We start from the raw sequence: 27,724 nt of genomic DNA on the forward strand, positions 1-27,724 counted from the left end.
TGAGATGATGCCCTTTCGGTTGGTGGAAAGCACAGCTTTCCGCGAACTCATGGCCTATGCAGTACCACGCTATGACCTACCCAGTCGCCACTTCTTCTCTCGCAAAGCCATCCCAGCCCTCCACCATCATGTGAAAGACCGCATTGTCCATGCACTCAAGCAGTCAGTGAGCGGAAAGGTGCACCTCACAACTGATGCATGGTCCAGTCGGCATGGCCAGGGCCGTTACGTGTCCATCACTGCGCACTGGGTTAATGTGGTGGATGCAGGGTCCACAGGGGACAGCGGTGGTGGGACAGTGCTGCCTAGCCCACGGTATAGGAAACAGTTGGCTGTAGGCGTTCCACCCTCCTCCTCCTCCTCCAGAAGCGAAAGCTCGTCCACAGAGCGCAGTCGTACGAGCACTCCATCTGCAGCTGCCACTGTTGCACACGATGTGTCCCCCTATCGAGCAGCTAGTGGAAAGCGTCAGCAGGCTGTGTTGCAGATGATGTGTTTGGGCGACAGACATACCGCCGAAGTGCTGGCCGAGTACTTGAAGCGACAAACTGAGTCATGGCTGGGCAGTGTACATCTTGAGGCAGGCAAGGTAGTTAGTGATAACGGCCGTAATTTTGTGGCAGCCATAGCCCTTTCAAAACTCAGCCACATACCTTGCTTGGCTCACACCTTGAACCTGGTTGTGCAGTGCTTCCTCAAAAATTATCCGGAGTTAACAGCCCTGCTCCAGAAGGTGCGAAGACTGTGCGCGCACATCCGCCGGTCGCCTGTACACTCCGTTCGTATGCAGAAGCTGCAGCGATTGCTCCACCTTCCCAACCACCGCCTCATTATCGATATTGCAACAAGGTGGAACTCCACCCTGCACATGGTGGAGCGGCTGTGCGAGCAGAGGCAGGCCATAATGCATTTGTGGGAGGATACACGGCCAGGCACTTTGAGAGCAGACATGGAGTTGACAGGTGTGCAGTGGTCGAAGCTGAAAGACCTCTGTAAAGTCCTTCAGTGTTTTGAGGAATGCACACGGCTGGTAAGCGCAGACGACGCCATCCTAAGCATGAGCATCCCACTTATGCGTCTGCTCATGCAAACTTTGACGCACCTTAAGGAGCAGGCGTCTTAAGCCAATGTTGATGAGGAGGAAGAGGAGGAGGGAATCCTTGATGACATTCAGCCATTGTCTGCTCAGGGACCTCTCCTGGACGAGGTGGAGGAAGAAGAGGAGGAGGAGGATGATGATGGGGATGATTACTTAGGGGAGGAGGATGCATCTCATGGGGCAAGTGAAAATGTTGGCGTGGCAAGGTCTGGTACAGGGTTTGTGCGTGACTGGAGGGATGTGGATTTGCCAGAAAGTGCTCCTCCAACCAGCACTCGCAGTGCATCATTGACACCGGGAACATTGGCCCACATGTCAGATTATGCCTTGCGGATCCTAAAAAGGGACCCCCGCATTGCCAAAATGATGAACGATGATGACTACTGGTTGGCCAGCATCCTGGATCCACAATATAAAGGCAAATTACAAAACATCATGCCACAGGAGAACCTTGACCTAATATTGGCTAATAAACAAGCAACTCTGGTAAATCGGTTGCTTGAGGCATTCCCAGCACATAGCAGCGGTGATGGTTCTCACACGAGCCGTACGGGCCGGGGGCAGCTTGGCAGAGGTGTTCGTGGTGCACACAGCAGAAGTGGCGTTGGAGACAGGGGTTTCATGACAATGTTGTGGACTGATTTTTCAAATACCGCTCACACAACTGGTAATACTGCATCGATGGAAAGTGACAGGAGACAGCAGTTGTCAACCATGGTTACAAACTACTTTTCCTCCCATATCGATGTTCTCCCACACAGGTCATTCCCCTTTGACTATTGGGCCGCTAAACTGGACACCTGGCCTGAATTGGCACAATATGCCTTACAGGAGCTCACTTGCCCAGCTGCAAGTGTGCTATCGGAAAGAGTCTTCAGTGCAGCTGGATCAATCCTGACAGAAAAAAGGACCCGTCTGTCAACCCAAAATGTGGTTGATCTAACCTTCATTAAAATGAACCATGCATGGGTTTCCAAGGATTTTGTCCCACCTTCCCCTGATGACACATAGGGTGACAGAAAAATGGCTTGCTTTGGTCCATCTCTTCCTGGTACTTCACCTATTTCGCCTTTTGCATCAGCTGAATGTCCAACATCAACATATGCCACTTTCTAAAACTCCCTAACTGTGCTGCCTCCCCCCCATGGCCGGGGTCACCACCTAGCGCACGACACCGTGCGAGTGCCGTTGCCCTGGACAGGTGGGTAGGCCGACTCTTGGGCGCGGGCACTGGCACAGGGTCCCTCATAGTGCAATCAAGTGTCTCTGACGGTGGTGGTGCACACCCGCCGTCAGACACACCGCTGTACTATGAGGGGCCCAGTGCCAGTACCGACGCCCACGAGTGGGCCCCCCTTGCTTGGGCAGGGCCCCAGCATTTGCAATCTTTACCTCTCCCTGCTCCTCCGCTGTGTAATCTGGGCCGTCAAATCCATACTGTGCCTGACACCGTCTGAGCCTGCCTCCTGAGACACATATTTTGAATGTGTATGCTATCCATACATGTTATCCGTGGATACGGTACCCTTTCTAACCTTTGTGCAATCACGTGCAATCCATACTGGGCCTAACACCGTCTGAGCCTGCCTCCTGAGACATATATTTTGAATGTGTACGCTATCCATACATGTTATCCGGGGATACGGTACCCTTTCTAACCTTTGTGCAATCACGTGCAATCCATACTGGGCCTAACACCGTCTGAGCCTGCCTCCTGAGACATATATTTTGAATGTGTACGCTATCCATACATGTTATCCGGGGATACGGTACCCTTTCTAACCTTTGTGCAATCACGTGCAAGCCATACTGGGCCTAACACCGTCTGAGCCTGCCTCCTGAGACATATATTTTTAATGTGTACGCTATCCATACATGTTATCTGGGGATACGGTACCCTTTCTAACCTTTGTGCAATCACGTGTAATCCATACTGGGCGTGAGAACGGCTGGCGAGCTGTTAAGCAAGCTACATCACCTGTGGTTTGCACACGTAAGTTTTTCATTTTTTCAGGAATGACGGTTAGGCCTAATTCCGGAACTGCAGTTGACCTGCACTTACTGGGAAATCATTGTTCGCGGGTAATAATTGTAATCAGTGATCCCCATCACTAACGTTGTTCAGCGGGTTATCTGCACCTGTAAGCGACAAACGCTGGCCTTTTCAGTGTAGCGCACATGCAGCCACGGACATGTAAGGGCATGACACACCAGTTATTGGCCAATCTCATGTGCCAGAGCCTCACGTGTCCCTCTAGTAAGCCGGACTCGGACCGCGGGGCATGACGGAGTCTCGTTCGTTAACGGAATTAAGCTTGCAATGTGTGCATCTGTTCTGTAGCTGGCATGGTTGAGGTTTCCCAGGTGGAGTCGAATTTAAACCGTAGGCTCCACTCCTGGTGGTGCCCTTCTGGACATTCCTTTAAGGTTCAGCTTTGCAACCATACTGCCCACGTAAAACAAACACTTTGCCTTCATGAACGCTGTTTGGAGGCTCATGACTCGTGGGAATAACGCCGCCCAATCAGTTAACCTGCTAGAGAGATCCTTCGTTGCTCCCAAGCATGACATCACACTCCCTAGGAGGAAGGTAATGCCACTGTGGCGACCGTACTCCTGGGGGCGACACAAGTGCACTGATGCCCAGCCACTGCTCGATGAATCTGCTGGTACATTGACCCAGACCACTACATTCCCCTCGCACGCTACACGGCCTGAATCTGACCCTGATGAAACTCAGGTTACCCTTCCCATATACAGTTCCATCTTACACGGTGACAAAGAGGAAGCTGCAGATGAAAGTGCAGGTTCGGCCCACCCGCCATCAGACACACCACCGTACTATCAGGGGCCCTGTGCCAGTGCCGTCGCCAATGAGTGGGCCCCCCCTGCTTGCTCAGGATCACAGCACTTGCAAGGTTGAAATACTGTGCAGTGAGATGGAAGATGGGGACGACGAGGAGTCCAGACAAGTACAGGGATTCCCTAGCGAGGAGACTTATTTGATTGTTTTCAATGTTGGGACAGCAATTTTTGGGGAGCACTATACTCTGGAGAATGATAGATGGGGCCCACCATACACTGGAACATTCCAAAGGTGGACATCAGACACTGGAGCAGCATTTACAGGGCCCATTATACACTAGAGCATTAGAAAAGGGGCCCATTATGTTTGGAGCATTATTTGGGCTCATAAGACAGTGGAGCTTCATCCATGGGGACCAACATATACTGTAGCATTATGTGGAGCTCATCATATACTGTTTCAAACATTATATGGGACCAATGATTCTGTATGGAGAAATAGATGGGCCTCGTCATGAGATGTAAAAAGTGAAGTATTTTTCATTGTACTATACCGCTATTTCTCTGCCGTATCGGAGCATGATCATTGATGAGTTGTGGTATGTGTTAAAGGGGTGCTCTTTCGCCCAGGGCACATGAAAACCTGCAGCCAGCCCTCCCCCCCACAACTTTAGCCAAATAACCCCCATTTTTCAGTGCGTAACTTGTATTATGAAGTTAATTAAGGTTGACAAGCTTAAGTAAGAAGAATTGATGCTTTTGGCATTCAAATGGGCACTGTAGGTGTGTTTCCTGTCCTCCTCTCACTGCCGACTTTTATTCCCCATTGACTTACATTGGGTTTCGTGTTTCGGGACGACCCCGACTTTTCCCTATAATCGGACGATCTTGCTCGACCCGACTTTTGGAAAAGTCGGGTTTCACGAAACGAAACGCGACCCTAAAAAACCAAAAGTCGCTCAACTCTACTGTTAAGCACTTTATGCAGGGCATCAAACACTGTTCGATTAACCGCAGTAGCTTTACGTATGGGATGTCTATTCCGCCTTCCAGGGAATTTCTATATGTTGACTGTTGCCGGTATTATTTTTCTGTTTTTTTTCTTTAAACATTGCACATATGGGATAGGTCATCAATGTCTGATCGGTCCTGGTCTGACACTTGGCTCCCTCACCAATCAGTTGCTCTCTGTGTCATCGTCGGTGGCTGCCGGCTGTAAATGCCCAATTGTGGAGTTGCATCGCCTTCTGATAGTGTCCACTGTCGGGTACTGCCTGTCCTCCTCCACTGATTTGGGAGATGAATGTGCAGTAGTCAGCTGCAGCCACTGTCTGAAGGTAGAGCAACTCCTCAATTGAGCATTTCCAGAAGGAGGTTGCCGACACTGAGAACAGCCAATCGGGGGGGGGGGGGTTCCGGGTGTTGGACCGCGACCAATCAGACATTGATGACCTATCTCAAGGATAGGTCATTAATGATAAAGTAGTGGACAACCTATTTAAAGTGAAAAGCTCACATGGTTATATCTTGTAAGTTATTTCAGAAAAAACGTTTTCTGAGCTGTTGCAACAAAAAACAACTAGCTATATACGGGGTAATTCTACATATCACAATGTGCATCAGTATACCACACAGTATCTTAGGAAGAAGATACAAGATTTAGTACAAGAACTGGCGGCACCATCAGGTGGTTGTCTGAGAGATTAATGAGCATGGAAACATGCATACTGAGCATGTAGGTGTTTGGGAGGTCGGAAGAATAGCGGTTTGTCAGTTTAAAAGGGTTAGACTGCATGTAAACTGTCTAAAGAGAGAGCATAAATGACAGGACATAGTATTCTGTGTATGAAGCTCCGAGCTTCTGGCTCTAGTATAAGATCATTCATCAATAGTTGCTGACCTTAATCAGAGAGCATTGTACATAAAGAAGATGCCATTTGCAGTGGGATTTTGCTGGACAACAATCTATACTTGTAATCAAGCTCTTCTGTGCTTCAGCCACAATCTGTAATTACACTCCAATTGTTACAACCAAAGTCATCCACGTCAAATTAAGGAGGCTGAGGGTTGATATAAATGGATCATCTGTTCAAACTTTCAGAAAAAAGAAAGCATCTGCCTGAATTAAAGGAAAGTTCCACCTGAAAAAGAAATTTAAAGGGGTTCTCTCCTTTCAAAAAATCTTGCACCCCTGTAGTGTGTTCTAAAAACATCTAAACTGTGCTGTGCTCACCATTCCAGGGTCCAGCACGGAGACTCTGCCACTGCTCCCAGGGCCCGATATTATTTGCAGAACTGACATCACAGTAGCATGCCAGCCAATCAGTGAGCTCTGCAGCTCTGAGTGGGGTGTTCTAATTACATGGGCAGAGCTGCTGAGCTCACTGATTGGCTGCAGCACTGTGCACATGACATTAGCACTGCAGTCAGTATCAGACAGCGGGAGCAATGGTGGGGACATGGGGAGATGTAAGTAGCCTTTTTTTTGTTTTTTTTTTAATATTAAACTGCACCTGAGAACCAACATTTTCTGATGGGGGACATCTCCTTTAAGATGCTGGCTACTCAGTATGTGAAAATATAAGATATTTATAATAAGACATTTTTCTGTTCTGCTTCCTGTCAGACCAGGTTCACACAAGCGTATGCAAAATAGTCAGTTTTACATTCAGAAAAATTCAGACAATTTTTCATTTATATCGTCATACCTATGCCATCCATTTGTGCATTTTTTACATCAACAATTTAATAAATAATAAAAGACAAAATACAGTTTCAGTTTCCTATGTTAATAATTGCAAAAGATCCATAAAATCGGATGCTATTTGGGTGGTAATCCATGTGTGATCCTTTTTTTGACTTGGCAAGTCTGATTGGATACATGGATCAAAGTAGCACAGTCAGCAATTTTTACATGCAGACCATAGGTCCGTGTGTGAAAAAACGTTCATTTGACTTACATTGGTAAATGTTCTATCCATAGGGTACCCTGTTTTGTATACAGAAAGCACTCAGACATTTAATAGGCTTGACTGAAAATGTTATAAAAAAAACTCAAATAGCCAGAATTGCTGTTTTATGATCAACTTTGGACTCCAAAAGATAAAAAAAAACTTAATAGCCATCAAAAAGTTGTGAGGTTTAATTGTCTTTTTTACCACACAGTGATCTCCATAAAAAGAATAACCCACAAAAGAATAGTAGGATTATTTTTTATTTTTCCCAATTTCCCCCCTTAAATAATTTTATTTCTGTTGTCCTATAAATTATATCATGAATTTAATGGTGTCATTAAAAATCACCTTGCTCCACCAATATCAAGCCGACATACAGCCTTGTTGATGTACAGAGGAGATGAAATAAGAAAGGAGAAAAAAAGAGCACAGCAGGAAGGGGTTAATGTTATAGCCGATCGATCGGTGTACATCAGCCAGGGAACAAAAAGAGAAACAAGCAATTATCGAATTACTGTACATTTTTTCCCCCAAGGTAATTAGACATCAGAAGGATAAATGTAATCTGCACTTATTAATTGACAATAGTAAAGAAAATGTAGTGTTTATTGAGATTAAATAGGTTTTTAGACCCATCCATTCCTGCTTTTACAATTTTTCTATGTGAGGTCTCATCAGCTCTACACTACCCTTAGAACGGCTGCTCAGCACTGATGCCATCATGTTAACGTTGCCAGGTATAAATAAGCCTGATCATTGCCAAGAGGAGCTGGAGAGGTAAAGAAGCAAAATTCCAAATTCTCTTGTGTTTTTGTCCATAAGCCATTCCCTCAACACTGTACTAAATATACTTCTACCTTTTTATATTTTGCATGTACTAAGTGAAGCCTATTTTTTGAGCCCCTCGGTTATTCTATTTGTTTTGTACCATTGATCCTATGGGAGCAGCTGAAGACTTTCTGTAATAGCTGAATGCCAGTGCTAGAGGTGTGGGACTAGATATCTGTGAATGTCCTTTATTAATATTTCTTTAGGCATTTGTGGTTAGCAATCAACCGATGATAACCTTCTTCTTCTTTGGAGTGGATTTACAAACAATCCCATTAATTTTAGTGCATTTATTTCAAATTTTAAAGATTACCCAATCTGGGAAGCTCTTTTTATTTAACCCCTTAGTGACAGAGCAGGGGTGGACACTGACAGCTTTGGGCCCCTGTGCAAGAAATGTGTCTGGGCCCCTTTCCTTTTATGGCGACAAAGCTACATATATATATAGCCAAACACACATACATGTATATATATTACATAGTCTCCTTTATTATGTATATTGCTGTCCCTTACACAGTGCCTTCTCTTATTATGTACAGTACCGTCCCTTACATATTGGATTATATAGAGCCCTGTTATTTATTACATACCGCCCTGTCTTGCTAGCTGTATAATGCACTGATGGCTGATGGAGCATGGGAAAGCTTCCTTTCTAATGGAGGAGCTGATGGACTGGTCGTCTGGTCACCGGCTCCTTGATCAGCAGTCATTTTATATCTAAAAAGAGAGGGGACTATGTAATAAAAGAGGGCACTGTGAATAACAAAATTAACAAGAATACACTATTTAAGAGACAGCAATATACATAACAGCAGAGGAAGCTATATAATAAGGGACGGCACCATATATAACTAGAGAGGATGGTACGTAATAAGAGACGGTGTTATACATAATAGGAGGGGCCGCGGCAGTGAGTCAGACTGCATCTCTGTCGGGGAATAGGGTCAAGCGTACATGGACACCTACACTACACAGACCCGAGTGGAGACTTGTTTTTGTGGGTTGCATTGAAGCTTTTATTGGTGGCATTTTGGCATGCAGAACATTTTGCTGAGCACTTACATTAGGGTTTTCATCTAAATCTCTGAAATACATGATTCAGATGAAACCCCCGATGGATCCATTCACTATAATGAGTCAGACAGAGTTACTCCGGACTCAAATTTGTGGCTGGCTGTACTTTTTTGCATGCAAGATCATAGGCCAGACAGCATTCAAAATGACTCCATATGCCTCATTATAGGGAATGTGCCGTTGGGGGTGTGTGAATCATGTATTTGAAAGTTACACAGAAATCCCAATGTAAGTGCTGAGCGTAGAGGATAAATTTGAATCTAGCTCTACTGCAATCGTTGAGAGGCAGGATGAAGAAATCAACAGCAGTTCAAGAATTTGTTTTATTTATTTTATTACACCTTTCACCTTCCGGTATAAGTGATAAGATTACTTTATTCTTTGGGTCACTACAATTACAGTGAAACCTGTCTTACATATATTACTATGTAACTAAGGATGGTGTTATACAGAATTAGTGAGTACACTATATGCTAAGGGACTGTGTTATACATAATAAGTACGTATACTATATGCTAAGGGACTGTGTTATACATAATAAGTATGTACACTATATACTAAGGGACTGTGTTAGACAAAGTAAGTACACTATATACTAAGGGACTGTGTTGGACATAAGTGAGTATACTATATACTAAGGGACTGTGTTAGACATAATAAGTGATAATATCTTCCTCCACCTCCCCTGTTGCTTAGGCCATTATAAGTCCCCCTTACTCCCATCCCAATCCCCCACACCCCTCATTGTCCTCCCCCACCCGATCATTGCCCTCTTCACCACCTCCATCATTTTCTTCTCCCCCACCACTATCTTTGTTATATCCCCCACTACTCCCATCATTGCCCATTCCACCACCTCCATCATTTCCTTTTCCTCCACCACCCCCATCATTGCATTCTCCCCCACCACTCACATCATTTCTTTTTCCCCCACCACCCCATCTTTGCCCTTACCACCTCCATAATTGCCTTCTCCCCATCACCTCATCGTTGCCTTCTCCTCCACCCACCCACACACACACACACACATACATACACACACACACACACACACAGCACTTCTCACCTGTCCGCAGCATCACCGGAGCCCGCGCTTTCTCACTCTGGCACAGCGGCTAGCTGGCCACTGAATGATAATGTCATCCAGCGGCACTGCTCTCTGTGTCAGAGACAGGAAGCGATGGCGCCGCCATGCCCTGACCACACCCATTTTACAACTGGTCACATCCATGTCCATGCCTCAACCACACCCATTTAGCACTGCTGATCACACTGACTGGTACTGAGGGCACAGTGCCTGGCATTATGGGCACAGTGGCTGGTACTGTGGAAAAGAAAGAAAGAACAGATAGAGAAAAAAATCAAAAACAGAGAGAGAAAGAAAGGAGAGCGAGAGAGAAATAAGAGAAATAACAGAGAAAGAAAGAGGGGAAAGAAAGAAAGAACAGAGAAAAAGAAAGAAAGAAAAAGGGGACAGAAAAAAAAGAACAGAGAGAGAAGAAAAAGAAAGAGGGGAAGAAAGAAAGAACAGAGAGGGAGAGAGAAAGAAAGAGGGGAAAGAAAGAACAGAGACAGAGAAAGAAACAGAGAGAGAAAGAAAGAGTCTATAAAGATAGTATAGCAGCCTGGCTCCCATTGTAGTGCCCACCTGAGCCTCCCAATGCAGGACATATCATGATCCACTCACATGGCCGACATCCCCGAGTCCAAGGCGATTCAGCTGTCCGTGCTGTCGGAGGAGGACACGTGATGGATCTGAAGCATTCCCTGTAGTTCCTCCTTGGTTCCGTCACAATCTCCTCCAGAAATTACCTCATTCCCGGTCAGCTTCTAGCACGTCACTTCTGGTGGACCATCATGTGCGAGTTTTAAAGTGCTCCTCAGGGCTCCGCCGTGTACTCCTGTGTCTGTGGGAAAAGTAAGCTCCCAGTCGGGGCAGTGGGGCAGACTCTCTCTCAAATTCTGGACTGTCCCACTGGATCTGGGATGGTTGGGCGGTACGAATTCTCTCCACCATACACCTTGCACACCTCACACACACAGTTTCGCTTTGTATGCCTCGTACACACACGGCTCCACTCATTACACAATGGCTCCGCTCCGTACACCTCTCCGTTCCGTACACACACGGCTCCGCTCTGTACATGCACAGCTCCATTCTGTACACCTCATACTCACGAGGCTCTGCTCCGTACACCTCGTACACATGCGGCTCCGCTCCCTACACATGGCTTCGCTCCGCACACCCAGTACATGCACGGCTCCGCTCCGTACGCATCACACACGTGCGGTTCCGCTCCGTACACCTCATACACACACGGCTCCGCTCCGTTCACCTCGTACATGCGCGACTCCGCTCCGTTCACCTCGTACACGCGCGACTCCGCTCCGTTCACCTCATACACGCGCGTCTCCGCTCCACCCACCTTGTACACGTGCGGCTCTGCTACATCCACCCTGTAAACCCCGCCTCCTGACCCCACACATAAACTTGCCCTCATCCAGCACCATGACAACCAGCACAGCAGAGTCCTGCATACACCCAGGACTGTGAGTACAGGACCTGTAATGAGGTCACAGGAGGGGAGGTGTCAGGGGTCACATGATCAGGGGCCTCAAACAGAGGCCCTTGATCATGTGACCTCTGACTCCTCCCCTCCTGTGACCTCATAACAGGTCGTGTGTGCACAAAGAAGCCCAGTGACATCATTGCTGGGATTTATCAGTGAGGGGCTGTGGTGGCCGGTGGGTCTCTGGGAGGGCGAGGATGGGATCGGTGCATGGAGGGGTGTGGCGGCTCAGTGCAATGTGGGAAAAATAAGCTCTCACCTGTGACAGTTGGGAGGTAAGCCTTAAAGGGAAGGTGCCGTGTTTTTTCATAATTTAATGTAAAAAAGAAAATAGTATAAAAAGATATTGTCCCCTAAGCTTGACTCAGTGGTGTGTATGGATTTTTTTTTTCTGTAGTAATGCAGCCACTGGGGGCTGCCATCTTGCCTCTCTGGCTGCTGAACGACACTTTCCATGCTCATTTACGGCAGTCCCTGGGCATAAGAGAGAACAGTCGGCTGCCGACCCTATCTCTTTCATTGCAGCTGCATCAGGAGTGAACTGATCACGCCTCTGTGGTCAGCTCAATTCACAGCTGTAGGTGTGGCCAGGCGCCATCTTATTAGAGCCCATTGCTTTTCTTTTAGCTTCATTTACACTCTATTGCAAGCCCTGGATGCTGTACTGTTCCAGCATAACGGGGCTTGGATGTTCACTCTGCACATACCAGCTGCAGGAGAAGAACCAGGACGAGCTCCTGGAGACCGAGCTGCTCTTTCCAAAACACTCGACCAGCTGCTGCCCCTGCTCTTGCAAAATATAGGAGGAGCTGCTCCCTGCTGTTTCAAAACACTTGGCCATCTGCTGGACATCTAATCCTCTCATGTGTGATACTGACTGCTGAGCCCTGTATCTAATCATCTCCTGTGTGATACTGTGTGCTGAGACGTGTATCTAATCCTATCCTGTGTGATACTGCCTGCTGAGCCGTGTATCTAATCCTCTCCTGTGTGATACTGTGTGCTGAGCCATGTATCTAATCCTATCCTATGTGATACTGTCTGCTGAGCCGTGTATCTAACCCTCTCCTGTGTGATACTGACTGCTGAGCCGTGTATCTAATCCTATCCTGTGTGATACTGACTGCTGAGCCGTGTATCTAATCCTATCCTGTGTGATACTGACTGCTGAGCCAAGTATCTAATCCTATCCTGTGTGATACTGTCTGCTGAGCTGTGTATCTAATCCTATCCTGTGTGATACTGACTGCTGAGCCATGTGTCTAATCTTCTGTGTTCTACTGACTGCTGAGCCGTGTATCTAATCCTATCCTGTGTAATACTGACTGCTGAGCCGTGTATCTAATCCTATCCCGTGTGATACTGCTCTCCTGAAATACTCTGTGCTGCTGTCACCCTGCTCCTCCACCATATATCTCCCTCTGTGCCCCCCATAGACCAGTACACTGCTCTCCTGAAATACTCTGTGCTGCTGTCACCCTGCTCCTCCGCCATATATCTCCCTCTGTGACCTCCCCCATAGACCAGCACACTGCTCTCCTGAAATACTCTGTGCTGCTGTCACCCTACTCCCAGAATCCTTGCTTCCTGCCATCCTCGGTGACCGAAGACCCCATTCCTCTCCTCAGATCACGTCCTGGCGATGTGTGAAAGCGAGGCGACAGGGGCCTGATATATGGTGGAAGGAGCAGGGCGACAGCAGCACAGAGTATTTCAGGAGAACAGTGTGCTGGTCTATGGGGGGGCGCCCTGTTCGGTGCCAGGAATTGTACATAGAGCGCTGTGTTATATACACATGGATGGACCGTCTGCTTGTCTGCTCCACAGAAATCCAGGAAACATTTCTGCTGATTGATTACCTGTTCTGATCCAGACTTTGCATGCAAAGACAGTCAGTAACTTTGCAGGCCCCATCAAAATGGCTGCTCACTGTGTTCCTAGATGTCATCCTCTCTATCTCTTAGCAAACACCCAGAAGGGGAGGAGAGGAGTGACACCACACCCATGTCAGCAGATTCCGCCCATAATTACTGCAGTGCAGTAATGTGAGCTAGTTGTACACTAGGTTTTTGTGCCAAATTTCAGTAGCTGCTCCCCCTAGTGTTAACAAGTGGAAATGCCAAACTTTTTAAAATTATTTTTCATATTTTACAAAATTAAAAACAAATGATAATATTTTTTAAGAAAATGTAAACATTAATTCTTCACATTTTTTCAATTGCTGAGAAAAAAATTTTTGGATGGCACCTTCCCTTTAACAGCCCTGCAGGGGCCCCCTGGAGCCTCTGGGCCCCGGTGCAGCCGCACCGGTTGAACCGGCGGTATGTCTGCCCATGTGACAGAGCCAATTTGGTACTTAATGACCAATCTAATTTTTACAATTCTGACCACTGTCACTTTATGAAGTTATAGCTCTGGAACGCATCAACATATCCCACTAATTCTGAGATTATCCTTTTGTGATATATTGTACTTCATGTTAGTGGCAAAATTTATTTGACATAACTTGCGTTTATTTGGCCAAAATTTTGAAAGTTTTGCAATTTTCAAACTTTTAATTTTTGTACCCTTAAGTCAGAGAGTGGTGCACACAAAATAGTTAATAAACAACATTTCCCACATGTCAACTTTACAGCATAATTTTGGAAACATTTTTTTTGTTAGGACGTTATAAGGGTTAAAAGTTGACCGGCGATTTCTCATTTTTTCAACAACATATACAAAACCATTTTTTTAGGGACCACCTCACATTTGAAGTGAGTTTGTGGGGTCAATATAACAGAAAATACCCAACAGTGACACCATTCCAAAAACTGCACTCCTCAAGGTGCGCAAAACCACATTCAAGAAGTTCATTAACCCTTCAGGTGCTTCACGAGAACTAAAGCAATGTGGAAAGAAAAAATGAACATTTTACTTTTTTCACAAAAAAAATGTACTTTGGAACCAAACTTTTTTATTTTCACAGGGGTATCAGAAGAAAATGGACCACAAAATCTGTTGTGCAATTTCTCCTGAGTACGCCAATACACTGTATGTGGGGGAAAGCCATTGTTTGGATGCATGGCAGGGCTCAAAAGGGAGGGAGCACCGTTTGACTTTTTGAACACAAAATTGGCTGGAATTAATGGTTGGCGCCATGTCACGTTTGGAGACCTCCTGATGTACTTAAACAGTGGAACCCCCCAATTCTAACTTCAACCCTAACACAACCCTATCACCAACTCACCCCTAACCCTTATCCCAACCATAGCCCTAACCATAACCCTAACCCCAACACACCCCTAACCCTAATGCCAACTATCACGGTGCTCAAAATAAACAAATAGGAAAAATCTATTGTTGCTGGATGCCAGATGGCAGATCTCGGCGGGTGCAGTGCGCATGCACCCGCCATTTTCTTCCTGAAAGAAGATGCCAAGGATTGGGGGACATCGGACGTACCGGGGGGGCTAGGGGGACCCCATTTCTCTCTCCTCTGATGTACTAGATCATATCAGAGGAGAGAGAAATAAATGGGAAACCAGACTTTTTCTTTTTTTTTTGCGGTCGCCGTTATTCAGTGAAAAACGGTGATCATATCACTGGGGATGGTAAAAACCAACAAGGATCATTTTCCAACACTGAGGTGTGATATAACCTTATTTCTCAGTGCTGTTAAAAAGCAGCGCTGAGGAATAGGTACCCTTAACTGCTGCCGTTAAAAGGCGTATCGGCGATCGTTAAGGGGTTAATCAAAGAGTGAGAAGCACCAGATTGGTGGTATATCTAAATAACACAAATAAACAAAGCAAGTGATGCCACATACATTACTAAGCTATTAACATTAACAGCTTAGTGAAGAATGCGGCAGCACTTGGTTAGTGCAAAGAGTCAGCGATCTTGATCTTTCACTGTGAGAGGGTTTGCAGATAGTTTTGGGATCCTGCAACCTGGAAGTTTGACTCGACTTTTGCTAGAGTCCTTTTGGGGACATTACAGATGTCACGCCTGTAACTCACACACTTCTCAGCTCAGTTCTACTCACTGCATTCACTGATCTGCTCCTCCCAGTGTACTGCCTCTTACACCTCTCCTAGCACTCTCCTAGCACTGCTGCAAAGTCTCCACCTGGCTATGAACAAACGGCCAGACTCTGAAGGAATTTAACCCCCTGTGTCCTGCAGAGTTTTGCTTTCCTGGTCTATCCCCTGCCAGCATGAGATATAATAGGCAGCTCCTCCCACCACAACTTGCCTGAACATAGGTCCCTAAGGTTAGTTTATCTCTAGTAATATGTCTAGGTGTATGTTTGTTTTGACTCTCCTGTTACCGATCCTGCTTGTTCACTTGTTTTGTCTGACCTCTGTGCTCTGTGTAGTCTTGTATTTGTTTTCTTGAGTACCTAATAAAATTATGTCATTTTACTATATATATTGTTTGGTTCACTTCGTTTTGGGTAAAAAATAGTTATATTTTTTTTTACCCATAAGTGATAAACATTGTAGTTGAAGTGCCAATTGTACTTTTTCTAGGACATTATATTGTTGTGCCATTCCATACTTAGTCATTTTTTTTCAATAAGGATGGTGTGAGATACTTTTTCAAATGCTTTTCTGAAGTCAAGATAAACTATATCTACAGAATTTCCCTGATCCACCCACTCAGTGATTCTGTCCAGAAGGAAGTTAAGTTATTAAATAAATAATCTTTATATAGCGCTAACATATTCTGCAGCGCTTTACAGTTTGCACACATTATCATCATCATTGTGGGGCTCACAATCTAATCTTCCTATCTGTATGTCTTTGGAATGTGGGAGGAAACCGGAGTACCCGGAGGACACCCACACAAACTCCTTGCAGATGTTGTCCTTGTTGGGATTCGAACCCAGGACTCCAGCGCTGCAAGGCTGCAGTGCTATCCACTGAGCCATGGTGCTGCCCACATGACTTATTAGTTACAAACCCATGCTGACTCTGGTTAATCACTTCATTCTTATCCAGGTACTAACATACATGTTGTTTAATAATTTGTTCAAAGATCTTTCCTGGTATAGAAGTCAGACTCAACGGCCTTAGTTCCCTGCGTCCACCTTCTTCCCCTTTTCGAAGATGGGAACATTTGCTCTCTCAAGTCTTCTGGGACTTCTCCTGTTCTCCAAGAATTTTGAAAGATTATGGAGAGTGGTTCTAAAATTTCTTCTGCTATCTCCTTCAGTACTCTGAGGAGTAATTCATCTGGACCTGGAGACTTGAATTCATTTATGTTAGCTAAGTGTTTCCTCACTATCTTTCTGTTTATAGATATCCTGGATTCTTCTATTCCTTTAATAGGACAGTGAAGATCAGTTGATGTTACATTTCCTTTCTGAGAGAAAACAGATGCAAAATAGGAATTTAAAAGTTCGACCTTCTGAACGTTCTTTCTTACCATTTCATCATTTTAATCCTGCAAAAGTCCTATAGCATCTTTGACTTTTCTTTTACTTTTGACATATTCCCAAAATCCTTTTTATTGCTCTTGACATCTCTTGCAAACCTTAATTCATATAACACGGGACACTAGATTTTGAGATCAGTTGAGTTCCATTGCTACCTCTTTTTTGGCTTTTGCCTGACTTCACTCTCAGAATAAGAAGGTTCTTGATATCTGGTGATAAATTTGTCATTGTCTTTGCCACGCTTTAACAAAAAAATACACAAACAAAAAAAAATAGGCAAAATTTGACTACCCATGATGAAATATGCAAAACATTTAGACTAGCAAATGTTGAAAACTAACACATAAAGAGATAAAACAATGTCAAACACAGTTTTCATCCTTATATCTGACAAACAATTGCTTATGGTTTACTAAAATCACCATGAAAATGGCATTACAACAACCAGACAGAAGTAATCACAATTTTTTTTAAAAATGCTAAACTTTTGGTTGCTGCTGTACAGTGACTGCAAACTTTGCTTTCAAACCTGGTTAACCATTTTAAGCTGAATATTAATATTTTCCAATGGGCCATACGGCTTGATTCTTTTGAGTAGGTTAGGGAACAACTACAAGGATTAATAATATTTATGATTACAGTCTGATTTTGGATATCATGTTCCCAACTGCTCTCCAGATAAGTGCAGCTAGGTGGGAGAGTTTGTGGAGGCTTCTAGGGAAGCGTTCTATAGACGTCTGGATACTTATTGTACCATTTGCCCATCAGAAAAATATTTGATGATATTTGTTTCACCTGGTAAAATAAGTCAAGGAAAAAGTAATTTCTCTATGATCAGAATATTAATTTACAAACTGCCTCATAAATTATTTTTTTGTCCCCACAGTTAATGAAGAGCTTGCTCAAGTCCGTGCCCCAAGAGATTCTCTGCGGGATTACTACCTTCAGTACAAGCGATTAAAGTCAACCAAGAGCCAACGTCTCAAGAAGACTTCTTAATCCAGATTTTACTTCATACAGAAAGACAGCATATCTAATGTAAAGCTGTTAAGACATCACAAATCACTGGGGGAAAAAAGAATCTAAAAATGACTGCTCAGATCAACAAGGGAAAGTAAAAGGTGTTGCCAATTAGGATGTCTTTCCTGGAAAAACTCTGCTCACATGAGACTTGAAAGCTGGATCTGTCTGAAACAGAACACATGGTGATTTTTCCGAGGTTACTAGCGATGCCTGTGGACCAGGACATGCTGAAGTCATTTGAAATCGGCTTCTTTGCAGTTACATAAGACTATCCATAGCTGGAAGACAGGAACAAAACAAAGCTATTATAAGCTACGTCCTCAGTCTAAGGACAGCATCAGGGTTATTTTTAGTAATAGTTTATAGTGATCGTCATGTATTTTTCCAGCGTTCATGTGCTGGTAAAGCAGCCCGATGGATTTCATGACACACTTACCTATTTCAGATCTAACAGTATTATCCTAGGATCACATCATAAAAGCAAAGAGTGGGAGGAGAAACAATGATCTGGCATGTGAGTGTCACAAACACTAACCTAGGAAATATGAAATATAGCAGTATGATTACTTTTAGACCACGTTCACACAATCAGTATTTGGTCAGTATTTTACATTAGTAATTTGTAAGCAAAAACCAGGAGTGGGTGAAAAATTCAGAATTGATGACGTGTTTTTTATGTTAGAGCTCATACTCATCTGCGAGGAAAACGAGTGCAATCGAATAAAAAATCCGATTGCACTCTGACCATTGTTAATCTATGAGTCCTTGCTCATCTGCGATTTTTTTTCTCTGCTCAGATCGGGATGAGAAAAAAAATCACAGCTTGCCAATGCAAGTCACTGGGTGTGATAAAAACTCATGTCCCTTTAAAATGTCGGCAATTCATCTGCCGTGTACAGTAAAACCACAGCCTGACCCGACAACATAGAATAGATAGAATACAGGGTGGGCCATTTATATAGATATGTTTGGAGATATCAACTTCCTGTTTGTGGCACATTAGTATATGGGAGGGGGGAACTTTTCAAGATGAGTGGTGACCATGGCGGCCATTTTGAAGTTGGCCATTTTGGATCCAGCTTTATTTTTTCCAATGGGAAGAGAGTCATGTGACACATCAAACTTATTGAGAATTTCACAAGAAAAACGATGTGCTTGGTTTTAACATAACTTTATCATGAGTTATTTACAAGTTTATGACCACTTATAAAATGTGTTCAAAGTGCTGCCCATTGTGTTGGATTGTCAATGCAACCCTCTTCTCCCACTCTTGACACACTGATAGCAACACCACAGAAGAAATGCTAGACTAAGGGGGTCAGATTCCTTGTAGGAATGCTCGGACCTGACACCCATAATGTGGTCGTGCACCATCTTGCTGGAAAAACTCAGGGAACGTGCCATCTTCAGTGCATAAAGAGGGCAACACATCATCATGTAGCAATTTCAGATATCCAGTTGCATTGAAGTTTCTATTGATGAAGAATGGCCCCACTATCTTTGTACCCCAAATACCACACCATACCATCAATTATGGGTGTCAGATCCGAGCATTCCTACATGAGCAGTTTCCTGAAAAGTGGATTGGTCATCATGGGCCAGTTGAATGGCCACCAAGGTCTCCCGATCTGACCCCCTTAGACTTTTATCTTTGGGGTCATCTGAAGGCAATTGTCTTTGCAGTGAAGATACGAGATGTGCAGCATCTGAAACAACGGATACTGGAAGCCTGTGCTAGCATTTCTTCTGCGGTGTTGCTATCAGTATGTCAAGAGTGGGAGAAGAGGGTTGCATTGACAATCCAACTCAATGGGCAGCACTTTGAACACATTTTATAAGTGGTCATAAACTTGTAAATAACTCATGAAAAAATAAAGTTATGTTAAAACCAAGCACACCATTGTTTTTCTTGTGAAATTCTCAATGAGTTTGATGTGTCACATGACCCTCTTCCCATGAAAGAAATAAAGTTGAATCCAAAATGGTTGACTTCAAAATGTCCACCATGGTCACCACTGATCTTGAAAAGTTTCCCCCCTCCCATATACTAATGTGCCACAAACAGGAAGGCGATATCAACAACCATTCCCATTTTATTTAGATGTATCCTGATAAATATAAATAGCCCATCTTGTATATTCTAAAAATCTTTACCAACAAGGTAACATTTTATCTCTTAATAGCTGCTATTAGACTCAGACTGTTCTGACATTTTTTTTATATTTTAACTGTGTAGTGCGTTTTATCAAGGGGTTATAGTGGTGTAAGGGGATACAAAAGCATAATGTTTATTTTAATGATGGGAAAATGTTTTGAAATTAACATATAGCTGTGAAATTCTGTTCAATTATTCTAAAGCAATTTAGATATCCAGAATCAAGTATATAAAGATAAAAAAAAATCTACCTTGTTATTCAATTATAAACTTTTGATTTGATGTAAACAATTTAACCACTGAATACAATAGTACTGATGGGGCACATTGTTACAAGAAGGACAATTGCCAGAAAACATAGTTATGTCTGCTATATTTACAAGGGAAGTACACTACCACCTAATCCTGCTCCTCTCATTAGTGACTGAAGGGCTCCTGTGTATTTCCACCACCCCAACTAAATAATTGAGCAAAGCTAAGCAATTACAATATTTGTTTTTCCTTCCTCTATAAATGTATTTTATTAGGAATGACACTTTTTTTCATTGACTTTTCTATGTTGCCAAAACCCTGGAGTGTCTCCTAAACTTATCCAACCTGATTTTGGGTGAAAAAACGTGACCTGTCTCTTAGTAATCTCTAAGTGGCAAATTTTTTTGGTACAGAAAATTCTAGATATGTACACAAAGATACATTTGCAATCTGTATGTTCAGTAAGCAATATTGAGTAGAAAAATAAATTTACCTCCTTAACCAAAGCCATGCAAACTGCTTTATGTTATTAGGAATAAGGACATAGTTTGTAGTATTGTGCATCATGGATAAATAATGTTTACCTGTCTATTTTACATTGTGACCTATCATCCATGTCAGTGAGGGGAGTAGGCGATAATCTTTATTGAGGGGAGTAGGGTATCTTTATTTTTTTTGGGCTGGTGTAATGGTGCTTTGTCCATTACTTCTATTCACTGTATTGTCCTGAGCAGGGCATCAGGCTGGGACGGTGTGTGACTATGGGGGAGGATTGGGGGGGGTTAAGCGGAGTTACAAGGCTGTCCTCACTGCTGGCTTGCAGCCAAGCTCAAGGAATGATGGGAAATGTAGTAAGAAGGGAGAATTCTGAACAGAAAGTGATCGCTATGACAACAGATCTGGTACCAGGGCACAGGAAGCAAATCAGACCGGCTTAAAACAACATGAAACTTGGTAGAAAATGTATATGAGGTTATTTAGGGGCATTATACTTAAGCATCAACAGATAATACAAAAGTGTTTAAAAGTACCTTTACAACAGCATGGCACCAAAGGGAAAGGGAATAAAGGGCTAGACTACTCTCAAAAACATGTTTTCCTTTTTTATGACCGGGGCTTTGCTCTTAGGATCACTGGAGGTTCCAGCGGTCGAACAGCAATCATCAATAGAGTTGAGCGAAACGGGTCGAAAAATTTCAAAAGTCGCCGACTTTTGGCAAAGTCGGGTTTCATGAAACGAAACCCGACCCTAGGATGAGGTCGGCCACGAGGTCGGCGACTTACGCGCCAAAGTCGCGTTTCAAAAGTTTGTTTTGCGCTCTTTTTCAGGCAATCAGGATCCACGGACACTGTGGGCAACGTGATGACATAGGCAGGGGTCACCACCATCTTTCAGAAGGGCATGCAAGTGATTGGCTTGCTTTGGTGGGCGTCACAGGGGTTATAAAAGAGCATGCACGCCGACCGCCATCTTACTTCTGCCGATCTTGGCATAGGGAGAGGTTGCTGATTCTGTAGGGAGAGCGTTAGGCAGGGAAGAAGAAAAAAAAACTGCTTCTGCTGCTAGCGATTTTGCCTGTACAACACACCAGTCACTGTGTGTGCAGTGCAAGGGGAGGCTATATTGTGGTGGATCAGCGGTGTTGGTTGTTAGGCTGCCTTCTAAGGCTTCCTGACAGCTGCATTGCTGTTTACCCACTGCTCTGCAAACTGCTTTTTTAAAAGCAATCCCAATTTTTTTTTTGTCCTGCTGAGGTACTGAGCGTGCATTTTTTCACACCATACAGCGGTGTACACTCCTCACACAGTACCGTGTAACGGCTGTTATCACAGCCACAGTGAAGCTATTGGTGTGTCACTGTGGAAGGATAAGTGGAGGACTTGTTCCGTTCTTACAGACCTACACTCTAGGGAGATTCCTATTCTGCCCAATTCTACATACACCTTGTAGTTTGTGATACACTAGCCAATTTCTGCCTGTGACATAGCGCTCTGATATTCAGTGGGCCTCACACAATCCAAAAGTGTCCAGTGTCTACTAGTGTGTGCAGAAATTCAAAATCTCCCTTATCATGTAGTCACTTTTTTCACACCTGTGCCATTGAGCCTGTGACATAGCACTCTGATATTCAGTGGGCCTCACACAATCCAAAAATGTCCAGTGTCCACTAGTGTGTGCAGAAATTCAAAATCTCCCTTATCCTGTAGTCACTTTTTTCACACCTGTGCCATCGAGCCTGTGACATAGCGCTCTGATATTCAGTGGGCCTCACACAATCCAAAAGTGTCCAGTGTCCACAAGTGTCTGCAGAAATTCAAAATCTCCCCTGTCCTATAGACACCTTGTACCTTGTTTTACATTACTATATAGTTTGTTGGATTTTGTCTACATTTCTACCAAAAATGAGGAAGGCTGGTGGAAGAGGCCGTGGAATTGGGCGGGGGTTGGCAGCTGGTAATGATGGTGTTGGTGGTGGATCTGATGGTGGTGGCAAAAGCAAAATAGGAACGAATGCAGGAGGTGTTGAGCCTGCGTCATCGTCTGGCTCCACAAGGCCTCGAAGGCTTAGTTTTCTAGGGGTTGGCAAACCGCTTTTAAAGCCAGAGCTTCAGGAAAAAGTTTTGTCTTACATTGCTGACTCAGCCTCCAGCTCTATCGCCTCCTCTTCTGAAGTTGTAAAAAATAAAATTACTGAGTCGTCATTGGAGGCTCATGTTCATGAACCACACCTTTCCTTGTGTCCTTCACCCCCACCAAGATTGAAGGATGACACAGGCCATACTACTGATTACTCCATGGAGCTGTTTTCACATACCATGCCTGGCTTATCAAGTGAAATGGTGAATTACCCAGGCCAAGATGAATCTGATATGGAGTGCACTGATGCACAGCCGCTGATAGATGATTCTGCTGGTACATTCACTCAGAGCACTACATTGTCCTCGAAGTGTACAGAGCCAGATTCTGACCCTGATGAGACTCAGGTGCCCCTTCCCGCACACTATACCACCATACACGGTGACACAGAGGAAGGTGCACATGACATTGAAGAGGAGGTGATGGATGACCCAGTTGTTGACCCAGATTGGCATCCATTGGGGGAAGAGGGTGCTGCTTCCAATAGCTCAGATGAGGAGCATCCACAGCAGACATCGACATCGCAACAGCTGTTATCTGGCAGGCCCGGAGCACTCCAAAGACAGGTTCCAAAAATCAAAAGAGTTGCTGGACAGCTTGTCCAGAGGGTCAAAAGATCACAGCGTGCTAGGCCGCAAAATGTCTGCCAAAGTAGGAAGAGTGCAGTGTGGCACTTTTTTGAACAAAATCCTCATGATCAGGCCAAGGTTATCTGTAAGAAGTGCGCAAAGACCTTTAGCCGAGGGAAAAATCTGAAAAATTTGAATACCAGTTGCATGCTTAGACATTTAACCAGCATGCACTTGCAAGCGTGGACACAACACCAAACCTCAAGTGCCACATGTGCAACTGATCACAAAGAAGGTAGTCAGCAACGCTACATTGTTTCCCCCACTGTAAGCCCACCGGTTAGCACAGCAGCAAATGTTGAGGTTTCGTTGCAAGGCCACAGCAGTCAGGGAATCCCACTGTTATATCAACGAAATACTGAATCTAGGCCATCAGAAAGAACACCAACTCCATCACCATCATCAACCCTCTCTCAGTCCGCCCTGTCCACCACTACTTCCACCATATGCAGCTCTCAAATCCAGCTCACCCTCCCAGACACTATGAGTAGGTCAAGAAAGTACTCAATCTCTCATCCGCGTACACTGGGTTTGAACGCCCACATTGCCAAACTAATCTCGTTTGAGATGATGCCCTATCGGTTGGTGGAAAGCGCAGCTTTCCGCGAACTCATGGCCTATGCAGTACCACGCTATGACCTACCCAGTCGCCACTTCTTCTCTCGCAAAGCCATCCCAGCCCTCCACCATCATGTAAAAGACCGCATTGTCCATGCACTCAAGCAGTCAGTGAGTGGAAAGGTGCACCTCACAACTGATGCATGGTCCAGTCGGCATGGCCAGGGCCGTTACGTGTCCATCACTGCGCACTGGGTTAATGTGGTGGATGCAGGGTCCACAGGGGACAGCGGTGGTGGGACAGTGCTGCCTAGCCCACGGTATAGGAAACAGTTGGCTGTAGACGTTTGATCCTCCTCCTCCTCCTCCAGAAGCGAAAGCTCGTCCACAGAGCGCAGTCGTACAAGCACTCCATCTGCAGCTGCCACTGTTGCACACGAGGTGTCCCCCTATCGAGCAGCTAGTGGAAAGCGTCAGCAGGCTGTGTTGCAGATGATGTGTTTGGGCGACAGACACACCGCCGAGGTGCTGGCCGAGTACTTGAAGCGACAAACTGAGTCATGGCTGGGCAGTGTACATCTTGAGGCAGGCAAGGTAGTTAGTGATAACGGCCGTAATTTTGTGGCAGCCATAGCCCTTTCAAAACTCAGCCACATACCTTGCTTGGCTCACACCTTGAACCTGGTGGTGCAGTGCTTCCTCAAAAATTATCCGGAGTTAACAGACCTGCTCCAGAAGGTGCGAAGACTGTGCTCGCACATCCGCCGGTCGCCTGTACACTCCATTCGTATGCAGAAGCTGCAGCGATTGCTCCACCTTCCCAACCACCGCCTCATTATCGACATTGCAACAAGGTGGAACTCCACCCTGCACATGGTGGAGCGGCTGTGCGAGCAGAGGCAGACCATAATGCATTTGTGGGAGGATACACGGCCAGGCACTTTGAGAGCAGACATGGAATTGACAGGTGTGCAGTGGTCGAAGCTCAAAGACCTCTGTAAAGTCCTTCAGTGTTTTGAGGAATGCACACGGCCGGTAAGCGCAGACGACGCCATCCTAAGCATGAGCATCCCACTTATGCGTCTGCTCATGCAAACTTTGACGCACCTTAAGGAGCAGGCGTCTGCAGCCAATGTTGATGAGGAGGAAGAGGAGGAGGGAATCCTTGATGACATTCAGCCATTGTCTGCTCAGGGACCTCTCCTGGACGAGGTGGAGGAAGAAGAGGAGGAGGAAGATGATGATGGGGATGATTACTTAGAGGAGGAGGATGCATCTCGTGGGGCAAGTGAAAATGTTGGCGTGGCAAGGTCTGGTACAGGGTTTGTGCGTGACTGGAGGGATGTGGATTTGCCAGAAAGTGCTCCTCCAACCAGCACTCGCAGTGCATCATTGACACCGGGAACATTGGCCCACATGTCAGATTATGCCTTGCAGATCCTAAAAAGGGACCCCCGCATTGCCAAAATGATGAACGATGACGACTACTGGTTGGCCAGCATCCTGGATCCTCGGTATAAAGGCAAATTACAAAACATCATGCCACAGGAGAACCTTGACCTAATATTGGCTAATAAACAAGCAACTCTGGTAAATCGGTTGCTTGAGGCATTCCCAGCACACAGCAGCGGTGATGGTTCTCACACGAGCCGTACGGGCCGGGGGCAGCTTGGCAGAGGTGTTCATGGTGCACACAGCAGAAGTGGCGTTGGAGACAGGGGTTTCATGACAATGTTGTGGACTGATTTTTCAAGTACCGCTCACACAACTGGTAATACTGCATCGATGGAAAGTGACAGGAGACAGCAGTTGTCAACTATGGTTACCAACTACTTTTCCTCCCATATCGATGTTCTCCCACACAGGTCATTCCCCTTTGACTATTGGGCCGCTAAACTGGACACCTGGCCTGAATTGGCACAATATGCCTTACAGGAGCTCGCTTGCCCAGCTGCAAGTGTGCTATCGGAAAGAGTCTTCAGTGCAGCTGGATCAATCCTGACAGAAAAAAGGACCCGTCTGTCAACCCAAAATGTGGATGATCTAACCTTCATTAAAATGAACCATGCATGGGTTTCCAAGGATTTTGTCCCACCTTCCCCTGATGACACATAGGGTGACAGAAAAATGGCTTGCTTTGGTCCACCTCTTCCTGGGACTTGACCTATTTCGCCTTTTGCATCAGCTGAATGTCCAACATCAACATATGCCACTTTCTAAAACTCCCTAACTATGCTGCCTCCCCCCCATGGCCGGGGTCACCACCTAGCGCACGACACCGTGCGAGTGCCGTTGCCCTGGACAGGTGGGTAGGCCGACTCTTGGGCGCGGGCACTGGCACAGGGTCCCTCATAGTGCAATCAAGTGTCTCTGACGGTGGTGGTGCACACCCGCCGTCAGACACACCGCCGTACTATGAGGGGCTCAGTGCCAGTACCGACGCCCACGAGTGGGCCCCCCTTGCTTGGGCAGGGCCCCAGCATTTGCAATCTTTACCTCTCCCTGCTCCTCCGCTGTGTAGTCTGGGCCGTCAAATCCATACTGTGCCTGACACCATCTGAGCCTGTCTCCTGATGTATAGACATATATTTTGAATGGGTACGCTATCCATACATGTTATCCGGGGATACGGTACCCTTTCTCACCTTTGTGCAATCACGTGCAAGCCATACTGGGCCTAACACCGTCTGAGCCTGCCTCCTGATGTATAGACATATATTTTGAATGTGTACGCTATCCATACATGTTATCCGGGGATACGGTACCCTTTCTCACCTTTGTGCAATCACGTGCAATCCATACTGGGCCTAACATCGTCTGAGCCTGCCTCCTGATGTATAGACATATATTTTGAATGTGTACGCTATCCATACATGTTATCCGGGGATACGGTACCCTTTCTCACCTTTGTGCAATCACGTGCAAGCCATACTGGGCCTAACACCGTCTGAGCCTGCCTCCTGATGTATAGACATATATTTTGAATGTGTACGCTATCCATACATGTTATCCGGGGATACGGTACCCTTTCTCACCTTTGTGCAATCACGTGCAAGCCATACTGGGCCTAACACCGTCTGAGCCTGCCTCCTGATGTATAGACATATATTTTGAATGTGTACGCTATCCATACATGTTATCCGGGGATACAGTACCCTTTCTCACCTTTGTGCAATCACGTGCAAGCCATACTGGGCCTAACACCGTCTGAGCCTGCCTCCTGATGTATAGACATATATTTTGAATGTGTACGCTATCCATACATGTTATCTGGGGATACGGTACCCTTTCTCACCTTTGTGCAATCACGTGTAATCCATACTGGGCGTGAGAACGGCTGGCGAGCTGTTAAGCAAGCTACAGCACCTGTGGTTTGCACACGTAAGTTTTTCATTTTTTCAGGAATGACGGTTAGGCCTAATTCCGGAACTGCGGTTGACCTGCACTTACTGGGAAATCATCGTTCGCTGGTAATAATTGTAATCAGTGATCCCCATCACTAACGTTGTTCAGCGGGTTATCTGCACCTGTAAGCGACAAACGCTGGCCTTTTCAGTGTAGCGCACATGCAGCCACGGACATGTAAGGGCATGACACACCAGTTATTGGCCAATCTCATGTGCCAGAGCCTCACGTGTCCCTCTAGTAAGCCGGACTCGGACCGCGGGGCATGACGGAGTCTCGTTCGTTAACGGAATTAAGCTTGCAATATGTGCA

General features: G+C 45.3%; 1 protein-coding gene across 1 annotated transcript in view; it reads left to right on the top strand.

The window, feature by feature from the left end:
- The window catches only part of SMLR1 (small leucine rich protein 1), a 36,351-nt gene extending 17,979 nt beyond the window's left edge, over positions 1–18,372 (top strand). The window contains exon 2 of the mRNA XM_073576116.1: positions 17,639–18,372. Coding sequence (XP_073432217.1) covers positions 17,639–17,751 — 113 coding nt within the window. The 3' untranslated portion in view covers positions 17,752–18,372. The remainder of the gene's footprint in view (positions 1–17,638) is intronic.
- The last annotated feature ends 9,352 nt before the right edge of the window (positions 18,373–27,724 follow it).

This window comes from Dendrobates tinctorius, unplaced genomic scaffold (genome assembly GCF_039654945.1).
Source record: "Dendrobates tinctorius isolate UK_male_01 unplaced genomic scaffold, ASM3965494v1 ptg000046l, whole genome shotgun sequence".
In the NCBI taxonomy this organism is placed as follows: domain Eukaryota; kingdom Metazoa; phylum Chordata; class Amphibia; order Anura; family Dendrobatidae; genus Dendrobates; species Dendrobates tinctorius.